At 34.4% G+C, this 18,134-nt stretch overlaps 1 protein-coding gene across 15 annotated transcripts in view; it reads left to right on the top strand.

Moving 5' to 3' along the window:
* VPS13B (vacuolar protein sorting 13 homolog B) overlaps positions 1-18,134 on the top strand; it is a 795,728-nt gene that overhangs the window by 306,433 nt on the left and 471,161 nt on the right. For 14 of the 15 annotated variants that reach the window (XR_013824628.1, XM_079901966.1, XM_079901960.1 and 11 more), the window contains 2 exons: positions 10,860-10,969; positions 17,006-17,153. Coding sequence is in view for 14 of the 15 variants with exons in the window: in XM_079901966.1 (XP_079758092.1) it covers positions 10,860-10,969; positions 17,006-17,153 (258 nt within the window). In the remaining variant the exon portion in view is untranslated. The remainder of the gene's footprint in view (positions 1-10,859; positions 10,970-17,005; positions 17,154-18,134) is intronic. The other variant, XM_079901971.1, reaches the window with a different exon arrangement.

Here is an 18,134-nt window from a genome sequence, read left to right as displayed (position 1 = left end):
TGTATAAATATATACATTTTTTAATATATTCTTTTCCATTATAGTTTATCATAGGATACTGAATATAGTTCTCTGTGCTCTACAGTGGGACCTTGTTGTTTATCCATTCTATGTATAAAAGCTTACATCTGCTCACCCCAACCTCCCACTCCATTCCTGTCCCAACCCCCCTTGGCAACCACCAGTCTGTTCTCTATGTCCATGATTCTGTTTCATAGATAGATGTGTCATATTTGTGTCATATTTTAGGTTCCACATATGTGATATCATATGGTATTTGTCTTTCTCTTTCTGACTTACTTTACTTCGTATGATCATCTCTAGTTGTATCCATGTTGCTGCAAATGGCATTATTTAGTTCTTTTATATGGTTGGCAGTATTCCATTGTGTATATACACCACACCTTCTTTATCCATTTGTCAGTGGTTTTTTAGGTTGCTTCCGTGTCTTGGCTATTGTAAACAGTGCTGCTGTGAACGTAGGGGTGCATGTATCTTTTTGAATTATAGTTTTGTTCTGATAAATGCCCAGGAGTGGGATTGCTGGATCATATGATAATTCTAAAAAATCCAGTTTAAAGTGAAGAATTGCTTTTAAAAGTTATTTTCTAGTTACAGGATCCCATATTTGTTTACATTGATTTGGTGCAGGATACGGGGATGGGGATTCTGAATAATGAAAGTCCTGAGTAAAGAACAATGACACACTGAAGATAAATAAAAGAGAGACTTTTATGAGATCTGGTAATTTTCTAAATGGTTTTTACTTGTGGTGAATCAAGTTTTTGCTTTTGTTTCTTACACGAACTGAATTTTTCACTGAAATTGAAAATTTTGATCAGGAAAAATGTGGATGTAGTTTCATGGTTTTAGAATATAAATAATATAGTAATATATTATCTTTATATCATGAAGTGATATGTTTGTTCTACCTTGGTTTATATACAGCTTGGTTCATGTACTTGCAAATCTTTTTTTTTATATAGTATATCACTGATATTTTTACCTACATATACCTAGAGATATCACTATTTTATCTTTAAATATATATAAGCATGTTTTATGCTTACACTATTAACTATTATTATGTTATATACTATTCTGCACTTATTTTTGTGTCATTATATACTCTCTACTTCATCGTCTAATAGCTGAGTGGTGTAACATTAAATAATTATAATTTGACTGTAGACATAGATTTTTTTTACATATTTTCATTACTGTAAATAATACTACAAGTGAACATCTTTGTGCACATATTTTAAGAACATCTACAAATATTTATGTAGGATTCCAAGAACTAAAATTGCTGGATCAGTGAATTGTGCGTTTAAAATTTTAATAGGTGATTCCAAAATAGCCTTCAAAAAGACTGTACTAGTTTACATTTCTTTCAGCAGAGCATGGGAGTGCTTTATTCTTCAGAGCTTTACCAGTAATAGACTTTAATTCATTTAAGCTTCTGTTAATCTATCACTGATAAATTATCTTATTGTTTTATCATTAATTTCTTTAGCTGTTAGTAATGTTGAGCATTAGTGAAGGCCAGTTGTATTTATTTTGTGAGTTGTCTTTTTATATTCTTTGCCCATTTTCCTGTTTGGTTGTTTTTTTTTGTATCTGTATTGGAGTATAATTCTTTACAATGTTGTGTTAGTTTCTGCTATACAACAAAGTGAATCAGCTATACACATACATATATCCCCATATTCCCTCCCTCTTGAGCCTCCGTCCCACCCTACCTATCCCACTCCTCTAGGTCATCACAAAGCACCGAGCTGATCTCCCTGTGCTATGCAGCAGCTTCCCACTAGCTATCTGTTTTACATTTGGTAGTGTTTATATGTCAGTGCTACTCTCTTACCTCGTCCCAGCTTCCCTCCCCTGCGCCGCCCTTGTCCTGTTTGTTTTTATATCTTTTTTGCTTAGTAATTTTTAGGTCTTCCTATGTCATGAATATTGTCTTTGTTATTTTTTTCCTAATATTTTGTTCTAGTCTGATTTTTGCCTTTACTTGTGTCTCTGGTATCTCTTATCTTTTAGAAATTCTAAGCTTTTTCCTCTCAAAGCTGTTTGTAAATACCTTTATGGTTTTAGGGTTTTAAGCCATAAATATAAAATCAGAGGTAAAAAGTTTGAAACATCACAAAGTATTAATTACTGACACTTATGGTTTGAGGTTACCATTAAATCTCATTTATGAATTCTGTTCCATTTGAGAAATAAGACATAAGAGTGAGAAGGAAACCAGTTATTAACTTAATACCTGATAAAACTGATTAAGTAACTATTTGATCTGGGGAGAAAAAAGAAGAACACCAATAGGAAATATAAAATAACAAGCAGAGTCTTTTTGAAGTCCAATTTGTCTTCCTTCTGTGGACCTCAACTGGACTGGAGAAAAACATGCAACCAGGATGAGTTCACTCACTTTGAATTCATGACCAGGGAACACAGATGGGTCTTTCTGAATGTGTCACTATTTCACACATTCTGCAATTTCCTAAAGCACTCATAACCTCTTCTGCCATCCTTATTCTTAACTTATGACATTCTCATATACTGAGAAAATGAAATTGAGTCAGTGGCTAAAATGAGCTCTATAATACTCAGTATTGCAGCTGGCCAGAGAATGGGAAGGGCAGTGGTGGTAAGAAGTGTTAATGGTGGAAGCTAATTTGAATGAAAGGATGTGCAGAATTTGGATAGATGGAAATAAAAAAGTACATGTGTACACAAATGTGTTCAATGTATATTTTTTATTTAATCTAAATTGGGTTTGACAGTAACATTGATGTACGTTTGTGTGTGTATGTGTGTGTATATACATGTAACTAAAATAGAATGTTTTAAAGAGGTCTGTTTTATTGACCAACATATTTTATTCTTTCTGGTGCCCTTCATTTCTTTTCTAGAATTGAGTTTCTATCTGGCATAATTTTCTTTTGGACTAAAGCACTTCTCTAATAATTTTTAGTAGGGCAAGACTTCGGGTGACAAATTGTCTTTTTTGTTTTGTTTTCATTTTAAAAGGATATTGTCAATGGATATAGAAATCTAGGCTGTCTTTTCTTTTAGCACTTTAAAGGTATCATTCCACTGTCTTCTGGCCACCATTGTTTCTGATGAGAAATTGTCCTTATCATGGTTCCCTTATGTCTATTGTGCCTTTTTTTTGCTCTGTATGATTTCAACATTTTTTTCTATCTTTGGTTTTCTTCATTTTGGTCATGATGTGTGTAGATCTGGTTTTCTTTTCCTTTATTTTTCTTGGGTTTGCTGAATCTGTCAGTTGATATCATTCATAAGTTTTAGAAAGAAATTTTTAAAGAATCCTTTACCTCTGATACTATATTTTTCAAATTCTAGGATTTCTGTTTGGCTCTTTTTAATAGTTTCTGTCTCTCTGTTGCAATTCCCCTTCAGTTCATGCTTGTCTACCTTTTTCACTACATTCTTTAGCATATTTATGAGTTCTTTTAAAGTCCCTGTTTGATAATTCTCGTATCTGCCACCTTTGGGACTGGTGCTATTGACTGTTTTCTCTCTCTCTCTCTTTTTTTTTTTTTTTTTTTTTTGCGGTACGCGGGCCTCTCACTGTTGTGGCCTCTCCTGCTGCGGAGCACAGGCTCCGGATGCGCAGGCTCAGCGGCCATGGCTCATGGGCCCAACCGCTCCGCGGCATGTGCGATCTTCCCGGACTGGGGCACGAACCTGTGTCCCCTGCATCGGCAGGTGGACTCTCAACTACTGCACCACCAGGGAAGCCCCTGTTTTCTCTTTTGATAGTATTTCTTTTTGTTTTACTGTGTGTTTCATAATCTTTTTTTTTAAATTGAATGCCAAACATTGTATGTAAAAAGAATAGAACCTATGGTAAATAATGCTTATGCCCACAGAAGGGCATGCCTCTTATTTTGTCATGTTTTTGGTGTAGTTGTGTTGGGTTTGGTCTTTGCTTTCTATTCTGTGGTTGAGCTTGTTCTGATCCTGCTTTACTTATATTAAGTCACCCCAGACTTCAGATATTTTTGAGACCAGGATCAGAATTTTTCTTTTAGTATGGTTTGTGACTTTCACTCAGTTCTCCTGACCTACCCTGACTTCAGCATGCCGTTTTCATCTGTCCTTATGGAGGGATCTATCTCTCTTAGTTCCTCTTTTCTTCTCCTAGCACAGATTGCCCTGCTTGGTGCTCACTGAAATGTTCAGAGTGGCTGTGAGATTTCTCTCGGTTCTCCTTCTTTGCACTCAGACTTCATCAGGCTCCATGTCCCTGCATCTCAGTGGGATCTTTCTCATCTGTCCAGTCCTGTCCCCTGTTATTCTTATGAACATTTGGTGGAGGCTTGTTGAAAAGAGATGGCAGGTGGGTAGATTCCCCTTGTGTCTACGGTTTGCAGAGATTCTAAACTGTCATGTCTGCCCCTAACTAACTCTAAACATTTGTTAAAAGGTCAGTTGTTTTCTTCTTATCCACTTTCTTTTCCTCCTACTGCTGTGCCAAGAATAAAAGCCACTGTTCATTCCTTCTGCCCTATGAGGGGCCTTTCACTTTTATGATTTTTGTTCATAAAAAATCTGTCTGATGAATGTTGAAAAGCTTTGATAGGTTATATGGCTTGTTCTTATTGTTACAATGGGATAGAGTTCTCTTGTGATTTTCTATATCCTAAGAGAAGGGGAAATAATTATTAATTAAGTAACATGAGCTACCATACACACATACCTAAAAATCTTATGATTCATTTATACTAAATTTGACAATTACCTTGGATAAGGTTGCCAGTAGTTGGCAGCTCATCCCTGCTCTGTCATTTTTTTAGTGTCTGATTACTCTATCTTGCCTTTTATTCCCCACCCTTGTTTTTGAAGTATTGATTCTTCCTTTTTTGTTTATTTAACTATGTAGCCAAAAGTTTTGAAATTATTCTTAAAACTAAGAGTAACAATTTCTTAAGAGCACTATGCATCTAAAAAGTTCGTACTTTACTATAGTTGCATAATAGAAAAATAGTGAGTTTTAGCCACTTAAACTTAGATGAAGATTAATATGTCTGTGTTTTTTGTCTCATTCATTGGTTTAAGATAAATGCAGGGTACTTTTTCCTATTAATAACTTGATATTTTACAGGACAGTCTCATTGGTTGACAAGGTTTCTGTAGCTGATAAGAAGGATGTATGTTTAATTTTAATGCTCTGCATCTTTGGTCTCTAACCCTTACTTCAGTTCTCATTCTTCAGCTTAGGATGTAACTGAAAATGACAGTGGTGCCTTGGTTTAACTAATTGGTAAAGCCTGAATGGAATGTGGATAAGTGAGCCATTTTGGCAGTGAACAGAGGAGTAAAGCACACTTTTCTCATTAGTTGTCTCCCAGGCTAAAATTAAACAGAATAATATATTGCCAAATTTTAGTGATTTATGGAGGATCTGTTCTGAGTCAACTATCACACTAATTGTCTGCACACTTATATGTCAAAACTTGTGTGTTATTTTTAAAGGCTGTGTCTCATAAATTGAATATAATATAAAAATATCCCTTTAAATTTAGGAGAACATTATTCTAAATTATAATTTTAGCTAAGTTGGTAAATTAATAGATTATTCTCTTTTATTACCTGTTTAACATTCATAAAGTTCAAACCTGGCTATAAGTCATTTAGTCATTTTTGGTATAATGCAATTATGTGACTTAATTGAATATTTGTTGGTGAAGTATTTAACTTTTTCATTAAAATAAAATAAGACTTTCAGAATTAATTGTCCATGTGAAAATATTTACCTATTTACATTTGTTTTCCTTTCCTTTTCTCTACCATCCCAATTTTAAAGGTGTGCTAATAACTTACTGAGAAAGTTTTTAAAAATTTACTCAACATGCTTAGTTTTTGGCACATATGAAAAGACTATTAAAATAACTTGCCTCATATGGAGAATTCTGTAATTCCTTAATTTACTTTTGTCTTTTGAAGTTTGTATTCTTTTAAATTTATAACTGCTTTGTTTATATAGGTTTTTTGCATATTTTCATCATAATTTAAAGAATAGTTTCTATGTGGCTTGTACTTGAGATGTATAATATTAGAACAAAACTTATCCTGATAGATTTACTTTTAAAATCAATTTAATTTATTCTTTTTCTTCTTTTATCATCTTTTAATGGTAACACTTGGTGCATACAAAAGAATATATGTAAGTTTTGAAGAAAAATCACGTAATGAATATCATTGACTATTTGCTAAGAAGTTGATTGTCAATTTATTTGCTTTTCTATACTTCAGGACATCTTTCTTTTTATTTAGGGTTCTTTTCTGATCTTCTTTTTCTCTTCAGTGTTTTGTTTCTTCTTTGTTTGTTTGTTTAATATAGGTTTATTTTTAATTATCCAGTTTGGAGTCTTTGGGCTTCTTAGGTGTGAGGCTTAATATCTTTTGGCAATTCTGTAAAATTCTCAGCCACTTTTTTCTTTATTTCTTTTTTTTGGGCTGTATCTGGTCTTAGTTGCATCATGCAGGTTCTTTGTTGTAGTGCGCGGGCTTCTCTCTAGTTGTGGCATGTGGGTTTTTCACTCTGTAGCTGTGGTGCGTGGGCTTCACGGCGTGTGGGCTCTGTAGTTGTGGTGTGTGGGCTCTCTTGTTGAGGTATGCGAGCTTAGTAGTTGTCACGCATGGCCTTAGTTGCCCCGTGGCATGTGGGATCTTAGTTCCCTGACCAGGTATCCAACCTGCATCCCCTGCATTGGAGGACGGATACTTTACCACTGGACCACCAGGGAAGTCCCTCAGCCATTATTTTTTAACAATGTTACCTCTTCTCATTCCTTAGTAACTCATTCTGGAATCTAATTAGGTATATGTTTGTTCTTCTTACTCAGGCCTCATATCCCTTAACATCATTTTAACTGTTTTCTCTCATTTTTCTATCTCAGATACATTCTAAATTATCTTAATGTGTTTCTTCTATTTTCTTAATTTTCTCTTCAGCTATGTCTAATCTGCTATTTAACCTGTCCAATGAGTTTTTTACTTCAAAAACTAAATCTGTCATTTCTGTAATTTCCATTTTTCTTTAAAATGTGTTCTTTGCTGTTACTTTCTCATTGTTTGTTCCCCTTCATGATTGCATACTTTTTTATTTTAAATGTTTTCTACATAGCTGTTTTTTTAAAAAATATTTATTTGGTTGCATTGGGTCTTAGTTGCGGCAGGTGGGCTCCTTAGTTGCGGCTTGCCAGCTCCTTGGTTGTGGCTCGCCAGCTCTTTTGTTGTGGACTGCGAACTCTTAGTTGTGACATGCGTGTGGGATCTAGTTTCTGGACCAGGGATTGAACCCAGGCCCCGTGCCTTGGGAGCGTGGAGTCTTAACCACTGCGCCACCAGCGAAGTCCCCATAGCTGTTTTTCTGTATTCAAATATCTTCAGTGCTTGAAAGTCTAAACTTGTTTGTTCTTTTTTCTGGCTCTTGCTCACTTGCCTTCTGCAGTGCTTGCTGATTTTTTTTGTTATGGAACTCATTCACAGATCTTAATTTGTGGCTGTTAATGTTACAATGAATTGGAGACATCTCTCAAAGAGAAAAATTTATTCTGCATTTTGCTAGTGGCTATAAGGATATTCCTCAGCAAGGAAATCTAAAGCTCATCTACCTCTCTTTTCTGTTGTCCCCATTTTGAGAATCCCAGTTATATTCTCCCTCATGTCACCTGCACCTGTTTTTTAATGTTGCCTTTTCAAAAGTCTTTTTGGTAATTATTTTGGTGTTTACGTCCATGTTTTTAAATAACTTGGCTTCTCTTGCTCTTTTTTTTTTTTTTTTTTTTTTTTGCATACGCGGGCCTCTCACTGTTGTGGCCTCTCCCGTTGCGGAGCACAGGCTCTGGACGCGCAGGCTCAGCGGCCATGGCTCACAGGCCCAGCCATTCCGCGGCATGTGGGATCTTCCCAGACTGGGGCATGAACCCATGTCCCCTGCATCGGCAGGCGGACTCTCAACCACTGCGCCACCAGGGAAGCCCTCTTGCTCTTTCTTGATTGTTCATTTTACAGCATTATTCATTGCTATCTTACTGTGGAAAATGATAATTGGCTAACTTTTACCCTCTTCAGCGCCCATCACACATTCCTCTTATGTACCCATACCCCCAGTAATCAAATGTATGATATTGTTGTATTATACATTTGATTAATCAATGAATTCATTTTTTTCAGAATTTACATAGTTCTGTCTGTAGATATTATTCATGGTATGGTCATGTTTATCCTATGGTTAGTTATCCTTTCCTTTATAACATTTGTTTTTCCTGTATTTATTAATTGTTTGTTGTTTCTAAGTTTTCCATATACTTGTCACTAATTCACTATTGTCATCCTGGGTCACTTTTTTCCTGTGTTGGATCCTTTGTCTTCTGGATCCCAAAGTTTTTTTCTTGTGGTAATTCCTTCTTTTGGTGAAATACATTCTTTATTGTTAACCATGTATTATTTTGGTGTCTTTAATATTTATGTGATATTAATTATAAAATATTGTGGGTTCATGTGACAGCAAGCAGTTCATAGTAATTTAAATCTAAATGTAATTTTATTTCTGTATATGGATTTTAGAAAAGTCTTTTAACTTTTATGATTGAATTATGTATTCTTGAATTTAAATGAATTTTTGAACTCTATTTAAATGTGTTCAACACATTTCTTTAAAATAAAAAGGATTTGATTAATAGTCTTTCATATTTCAGGCCAAATTCTGTTTCTCACCTAGTAACATATTTTGATAGAATGAGTTGTTTAAAACAAGAACACTATTCAAATTAGCTCTTGCTATATATACTCATATATCTAGATACTATATTTTTGTTAGTTTGTGAAGTTGATAGTCTCTGCCATAGTAGAGCTGTTAGAATTATTTGAAAACTGGATATAATTTTGGGAGTCTTATTTTATTTTCCTTAATATAATATAGCATGTTAAGCCTTTATTCTGTATATTAGTAGTATTTGAGAAATAGGAGAATTTAGGTTCTTATGAGGAATCTGCATTCTGTTACAGGAAAAAATATATATTAAATTGTATTTTCCAATTGACTTCAGTTATGATCCCCCCGTTTTGCAGTCATCTTGTATTTAGCTTCTCCCCATCATTCCTTTCTGATATGTGTATTTGAGTGAATCATTGCTCACTAGCACATGCTTTGTTACATGGAAGGAGGGATTGCTTATGTTGTCTCAGCATGTTGCCTAGGAGTCTATACCGATTTGGGGTTCCTGGGAGAAGTAGCAATGTAAAGTAGAACAGGAGTACACATGGCAAATTTCATTTGAAAATTCTGTGCAAAGCTTTGAAAAAGGAGGAAATTTCTCTTTTGCTTGCTTTGTCTCCTCCATCCTTGTATCTCAGTCTCTTTGTGGTTCACTTTTCATAGGACTTGGTATTAATACTAATTGTACTAGCTGTTTTAATTATCTGCAATATTATAGAACAAATGGGCTTTTTTCAACTAACCTGAGAATCTGTCTACCATTTATTGTGATTCTTTTTTCAGCTCCTACTACGTGGAAGGTACTTTTTCAGATGCTGGAGATACAGTTGAGAGCAAAGCTGACTAATACCCCTTCCTTCATATTCTGTACATCCTAGTGGAGCTAATACTATTTTTATCAAAAAATATATGTAGAAATGCAAAATCTTATTTACAGATATACATGACCTGCCCCACATAAATTAAGAATGGGATATCCTGCTTTAGTTAAGTTTATGTGAGCTACTTTTTATTAGAGAGGGACAAAATGTTTTAGTTAGTAGGATGGAACTGCAACTTGTTACACTTCAGTCTTTGTGTTTCATGTCAAAATGTTAGCCTGCATTTCATCTAGGCAGCTCTCTCTCTTTGCTTCTGAACATTTAAAGCTATAATTTACAGTGATTTATTAAGTGGTTATAATAATGCTTCCTTTAATATCATGAGTTAGTTCTGTAATATAACCAAAAAAGGGAGATAATATTCCCTTCTCATGGCCAATATAGAAATTGCTGTTTGCCTAAAAAATAAAGTTTATTATTATTTTTTAAAGGCAAATGCACATTTAATGAGATATAATTCACATTCCATAAAGTACATTATTTTAAAGTGCATAAAATTTAGTGGTTTTTAGTATATTTGTAAGGTTGTACAGCAATCACCATTTTCTAATTACAGAACATTTTCATCACTCCCAAAAGAACCATATATCTACTAGCAGTTATTTCCCATTCTTTCCTCCCCCCAGGCCCCAGCATCCACTGATCTACTTTTTTCTTCATGGTTTTGCCTGTTCTGGCTATTTCATGTAAGCGGAATCGTATAATACGTGGTTTTCTGTAACTGGCTTGTTTCACTTAGCATGTTTTCAAGGCTTATCCATGTTATAGCATGTATCAGTACTTCATTCCTTTTCATGGATAAATCGTTTTCCATTGTGTGATTCTGCTACATTTTGCTAATCCATTCAGCAATTCATCATGGACATTCATGTTTTCCCACTCTTCGGCTATTGTGAATAATGCTGCTATGAAAATTTGTGTACAAGTTTTTGCGTGGATATTTGATTACAGTTCTTTTGGTATATACCTAGGAATAGAATTGTTGGGTCATATTGTAACTGTATATTTTGCTTTCTGAGGAAATGCCAGACTGTTTTCCATATTATTTGCACTATTTTATGTTGCCACCAGCAATGTATGAAGGTTTGAATTCCTCCACATCCGTGGCAATACTTACTGTTGTTCATCTTTTTTATTATGGCTCTCCTACTTATTGGTGTAAAGTGACATCAAGCTTATTATTTTTAGGAGGAATGTAACAATTTAAAAATCTTGTTTTTTAGGTGCCGTACTTCTTTGTAATGTACAAGGACTAGCAGTTAATATTGACCCTATCTTATACACCTGGCTTATTTATCAACCTCAGAAGCGAACCAGTAAACATATGCAGCAGGTGAGAAATTTTTATAATTCTCTAAATAATTTTTTTTCTTATTTGTTAGAGTTATATATTTCTCCTGTTGATTTTATTTATGGAGGTACCAGAATTCTTCTACCCCTTTCAAGCAATTCTACTCTTTAATTTCTGTACAAGAAATTACAGTTCAAAGTAGAGTTGCATTGATTGTTAAAGGGACTTGGTCTACAATTGCTTGTAAAGCAGATACTTTAGAGAGACTAGGTTAGATAGTCCTATTTTACTGGCTTATTTTCCCTCATAGTCCCTACATGTTTGTTCTCAGAGTGTCCAATACATAATAATTGCTTAGAAAATGTTAACTTTCATTTTCATTATCTCTACATTTCTTCTTCATTTGTAGGTTTATTCAACAAACATGCATTGAGTGTGCCTAACTCGGTATTGGGATGGTTGGTGCAAAAGACTTGGGATATGTGTGTGTTTAAAGGGGTCTAAATTACAAAGCAAAAGGAGCTAATTATAGTCCCCTGAATACTTACGTGTAATTCTCTATGTGTAATTCTGACAGATGGGCTTTATAATTCGCATTTTAAAGATGAAGAAACTGATGCTTACTGAGATTAACTTACCTATTTTCACACATCTAGTATATCTCAGAACTAAGAATTTTTTTTTTTTACATCTTTTTTTTTTTTGCTGTACACGGGCTTCTCACTGTTGTGGCCTCTCCCGCCACGGAGCACAGGCTCTGGACGCGCAGGCTCAGCGGCCATGGCTCACGGGCCTAGCTGCTCTGCAGCATGTGGGATCCTCCCGGACTGGGGCACGAACCCGCGTCCCCTGCATCGGCAGGCAGACCCTCAACCACTGCGCCACCAGGGAAGCCCTTTTTTACATCTCTATTGGCGTATAATTGCTTTACAATGGTGTGTTAGTTTCTGCTTTATAACAAAGTGAATCAGTTATACATATACATATGTTCCCATATCTCTTCCCTCTAGAACTAAGAATTTTTGAGGCCAAATTTATGTGATATTGAATTGCATTTTCCCATTGACTTAATTGTAATTTTATAACATTCTACTTGGAATAGCTTTGTATTTTTTTTCTGAGGTAACTTAAAGCTAATTTATAGGAGAAAAGTGTATAATTTTATATTTACATAAGAATATAAAAATTAACTAAAAAAGTGCAACCCGTGTCTCAAGGAGCATCTTTTTAAAAGTTTTTCTTCATTTTGTCCTAATTTCATTTGAAACTTCTGCCATCCCTTCTCCATTTCATGCTTCCTTTTATCAAATACATACAGAATACAGTGCAGTATTCTAGGTACTGGGGCTATAGAAACAGAAATCGTGGTTGAGAATATCCCTTCCTCTAGAGGTATTTAGTGTATTTGAGAATGTGAAGGAATGTAGTAGTAATGTCATTCTTGGTACCTCCCTTGGTATCCATAGGGGATTGGTTCCAGCCCTCCCTCCCTGTGGATACCAAAATCCACGATGCTTAGGTCCCTTGGTGTAGTACAGTTGGCCCTCTGTATCCTCGGGTTCCAGATGAACAGAGGGCTGACTGTAATTGCTATGTTAGATGTATTTACAGGAGTATATGAAAACATAAAAGGAAACATTCTCATGATCAGGTGAGGATGGGTGTTAGAAGGAGGAATTGACAATTGAGCTGAGCGTCATAAAAGTAAGCCAGACAAGGAAGATTGTTCTAGACTAAACTGTGAGCAGAGGCAAAGACGATGAAGTAACTTGGCAAGAAAGGGACCTTCAGTGTTTCCAGGCTAGAGCCAAGTGTTCTTATAGACACTGGTAGAAATTAAAAACCAATTCATAAAAGATTTTATTTGTAATGGTAAGTGTTTGAGACTTTATCCCAAATGGTACAGAGGAAGTATAGGAAACTAATATAAATAGACTTGGATTTTAGAAAGTTTAACAAAATATGGAGTATGAGTAATGGAGAAGTTAAGACTAATGGCAGGGACAATTTGAGAAAAATTTAGTTGTAAATTTTTTTTCTTACTGAGATATAATTGACATATAACAGTATATTAATTTCAGGTAGCAACATAACAATCCAATATTTGTATATATTGCAGAATCACCACTATAAGTCTAGTTAACATCCATCACCACACATAGTTAAATAATTTTTTCCCTTGTGACGAGAAAATATTTACTCTCCTAGTAACTTGCAGATATACAATACATATTATTAACAATAGTCATCATATCGTACACTACGTTTTATGACTGGAAGTTAGTACTTTGCCTTTACCCATTACACACACCCCTACCCCAATCCCCCTGTCTCTGGCAAACACCCTCTCTTCTCTGTATGTAGAATTTGATGTTTTGGGTTTTTTGGGTTTTGTTTTGTTTAGATTCCACATATAAATGTGGTATTTGTCTTTCTTTGTCTGACTCAGCAGAATGGCCTCAAGGTCCATCCATGTTGTCACAAATAGCAAGATTTTCTTATTTTTTAGGGCTGAATAATATTTCATTGTATTATAAATTTTTCATTGGTTATTTTATAAGTGATGCAGTTATCTCCAGTACACCATAGATATCCCTGAATGTCAGGTAGCGTTCTAGCAGCTTAAGTAAATTATACATTTGTTTGATTGATACAAGTACCTTCAAAGATTTTGATTTTTTATTTTTATTATATTGTTTCATAAGTATTTTTAAGTTAAATATAAATATATATATTTCTCTAAGTTCAAAACTAGTAGTTTCATTTAAAAGATAAACAAATAAATACCCATAATCCTAATCATTCGGTTACAAATAATATTGGGATAAATATCTTCATATTTGCATTTTTCTTTAATTATTAACTTAGAATATATTTTTAGAAGTGTAACTAGTAACTTTAGGCATGTGGTTTAGCATATTTTAAGGCCTTTGTAATATTGCCAGTTTGCTTCCAGAATTGGTGCACAGTTTATATTTTCGTCAGCACTTTATAGTATTACTATTTTGCTACAGTTCAGCATATCTCAAAAATATGCTTTAAAAATGCCTTTAATCTACTATTTCAGTTCTACATTTTCTCCAACATGGAAAATTGAGAGTATAGTTGAACCCTATGACCTTATTGCCCAGTTTCAACACCTATCAACCCATAACTAATCATCTTCACTTTTAAAATCTGTTGTGTGAAAAAAGGCTAGTATTCAGTAGTGGTGAAAATGTAGAAAATGGATGGACTCGTATATTACTGTTGTGAGTGAAAATTAATAAATTTGTCAGTGTCTAATAAAATTACACATGACCGTAGCCTGTGACCCCAAAATTCCACTTTTTGATAGAGCTGTGTTCTTACAGTGACATTCGTATGAGCCTAAAGAGTCATGTATAAGCCTGTCCTTGCAGAATTCTTTGCAATGGTGTAAAATAGGAGACAACCTAAATGACTGTCTCTAACGAAGCAGATAAATAAAGCATGGCACGTTAACATGATGTATTATTTTTTTGTTAAAAATTATTCAATAGGTTTTAGTATGGAAGTCTCAAAATTCTATTTAATGCAAAAATCAATTTCCCAAGGACATATGCAATATGAGAGTACTTATATTTTTCCCAAACCACCCTGCATATATTACATATTATATATCATCTATTATATATCACATATTATATATAGTATACATTATATATAAACTATATATATGGCATATGTGTAAGTAAATATGGGTGTAAAAAATTAAAGGATTGTATCAATGTCATAATAGTGATTGACTCTGGGAGGAATGGGCAGTTAGCAATCAGAGGGGATTTTAGCTTTATCTGTAATATTTTACTTTTCTCCTTAAAAAAAGCAAATATGATAAATTGTTAATTGCCAGTAATTATTGGTTATAATGAAAATATGGATGTGCTTTTATTCTTCATAATTTCCTATATTTTTACATTTATTAAATTAATAATAAAGGAAAATTTTATAGGAAGAGGGACAAAAGACTTTTTAGGTATTTGGGGACCACGGGATATTGATGGGGCAACAATAGGACAGATATGGGACTAGGGTACAATGGAAATTTGGGGGAATATCCTGTACCAGAAGGCAGAAGAATGTAAGCAGAGCAACAGGCGGTTGCTAAAAATAAATGCTCCTTCTTTTGATATTTTTGACTGGGGTATTCATATTTCCAAAAACGCACCAGGGAAGCCCTAGAAAGGGTTTTTATTTGGCCTTTTACTGTATTTTTACCAATGTGAAAATGCACCCAGCGTCTCAACCACCAAAAGAAAGATTTTTTTGTTTGTTTGTTGTATTTCCAATATCATAGCTTCCATCAATCTCATCTTTCACCTATTGTGCATGAATTAAATATCACACTATACAGCACGGAATTTTTCTGTAATCACATATTATATATTAATTTTGGTTCTAAACTTGGTCCTAACTTCTTTGAGTGCTTCATCAATTCCAGGTTTATAAATGATGTCCAGGAAATTCAAGGGATTATGGAATCACTAAGCGTTAGAGCACAAAGGGATTTTCTAGTAGACATCTCCACCCCCTTGTTTTATAGATGAGCAAGTTTAAATTAGACTCAGCATTTCTTATCTAGCTCTTAAATATTATTTCCTATTTAGATTTGTAAAAATATTATCAGTTTGACTAAATACTTAACATGAAAGCAGATATTCTTCATTGTGGTGTTTTCCACAATATATTTAATCTTTCATTTTCTCATTATCAGTTTTCTTGTCCTTTTACTCACCCTAGGGAACAACTTGTAAAATAATTTGGCTTTTTTTCCATTATATTATATGGTTATATATGTACCTATGTTCTCATTGAAATATTTATTCATAATTTAAATAATATTAAATAGTTACCATAAGTTGAGTGAAACTTAAAGTTGGATCTATAAAAGTGTGGATGTTGTAGTGTTGAGGGTAACATTAGACCACACTCCAGCCTAACCAACCCCCTTCAGATTCACCATCTGATGCAGCTGTATCACAGTTATCATCTGTTGTTTCCCAAGCTGCAATTTCCTCCTCAATTTGTGGCTAAAACCCAACATTTGATGATTGTTTTCCACTCAGTTCAACATTAATCTTTGATCCTGAAGAAAACTTAAAAATAACTTTTTTTTTTTGGCCAAAAATCTGACAAGATTGTATTGGGCGTCATCAGCAGTAACATCAGACTTTATTTCAGTGAATAAAGATGAAACAGCTGCTTTATTGTCCAGCTCAGCACTCATGCATTCAATATAGGATTGTAATGTTTTCCAGCTTTCTCTAACTATAGATATTTTTCTGTGCTTTCTAAATATGCTGTGGATATCACTTTGTCAGATGCAATATAGAGATTTTCAGCAATTCTCAAAAAAAATTGGATTGTCCATATTAACATGTACCTAATCAGTTTATAGAAGTAGTTCCCTAAAATATCATTTTGTAAGGATAACTTCATTTACTAGTGATCATAATTTTCAAAGTTAATTTTAGTTTTGATTTGCCTCTAACATGTTACCTTTATACTTCTTACTAAAATTTATGTTAAATTTTAATTAATTCCAAGCTCTCTTGGTTTTTGCACAGAATTCTAATTTAAAATTGAAATTGTTAAATGTTCCTGTGTGAGTGTGTGTGAAAGACAGTGACCAAGAGGGAGGGCAAGAGAGATTGACTGATTCATTGATTTAAAATAATAAAGCCCCATGTATAGCATGGGGTATGTAGTCAATTATAATATCTTTGTATGGTGACAGATGATAACTAGACATATCATGGTGATCATTTTGTAATGTACGGAAATATCAAATCACTGTGTCATGCACTTGGAACTCACATAAAGACGTACCTCAATTATACCTCAATTGAAAACAAAATATGTAGACACTGGGGGAAAATTTATCAAAATGCTAATGATGGTTATCTCTGAGTGGGTGGGGATTATGGGTGATTATTAATTAAAAATGAGTAAAGCCTCAACCACAACATGCAATGGACTTTCTTCAATGATGCTGTGTTTAACCTTCTCTGCTTAAGAAATAGTAAATAATTCAGTTTTTCATTTGACTCTCTCCAGCAGCCTGTGATAGCTGTTCCTCTTGTTATGCCAATTAGCAGAAGGAAGGAGGATGAGGTGTCTGTTGGAAGTGCACCCTTGGCAAAGCAACAATCATATCAGGCCTCTGAATATGCCAGCAGCCCTATAAAAACAAAAACAATAACAGGTATGTGTCAAGAATTCTAAAGGATCTGTGATTTCACCCTACCTCTAAGCTAAGAAGTTATCCAGGCCATAATTTCATGAATGCTGCCCAGAGACACAAGGATCCTGGAATGGAGACAAAGGACTTTATTATCTATAGCATTAGCAGTTACCGAAGTATTAGCATTTTTTTGTGTCCCTGCCCTAAGCCTAATTCCTACAGGATGGCACGAAGAGGGCCAAGTGATACCTGTATACAGTGGATTATATTACAGGAGAGGAACCTGAACTTTATAATGGGTAGAAATTATGCCTGCCATTTTCTCTAGTGGGAGGCCCTATATGTACCTTACAAGACTGTAAGCAAACCTGCTCTTTGTTCAGAAGGAAGACAATATCTTTGTCTTCTGAGGCTGTACACTGTACAGATATCCTTGAAAATAGCATTGGAAACAAAGGCATTGACTGCCTCTACTTGTAAGACAGGCAAAAACACAAGAGACCCATGGAAAATCATCTCCCAATAATATCATTATATTCCTTCTTAAAGTGAATTCTTGCAATCCACCCTACATCTCAGTCTTCTTTCCTTCCCCCTTCTATTTGTTAGCTAGATCACCTATGCAAATATAAAATATATTCTTCCATAAAACAATTTCTTTTATTTCCTTTTGTGTAATTAAAAACCCACTTTTTTATTGTTTTATTTATTAAAAAAATTTTTAACATCTTTATTGGGGTATAATTGCTTTACAATGGTGTGTTAGTTTCTGCTTTATAACAAAGTGAATCAGTTATACATATGCATATGTCCCCATATCTCTTCCCTCTTTTGTCTCCCTCCCTCCCGCCCTCCCTATCCCACCCCTCTAGGTGGTCACAAAGCACCTGGCTGATCTCCCTGTGCCATGCAGCCGCTTCCCACTAGCTATCTATTTTACGTTTGGTAGTGTATATATGTCCATTCCACTCTCTCACATTGTCACAGCTTACCCTTCTCCCT

Source organism: Stenella coeruleoalba (genome assembly GCF_951394435.1).
Source record: "Stenella coeruleoalba genome assembly, chromosome: 17".
NCBI lineage: Eukaryota > Metazoa > Chordata > Mammalia > Artiodactyla > Delphinidae > Stenella > Stenella coeruleoalba.
Note: the sequence above shows the minus strand (reverse complement) of the source record. Positions and strands in the feature narration are given on the sequence as shown.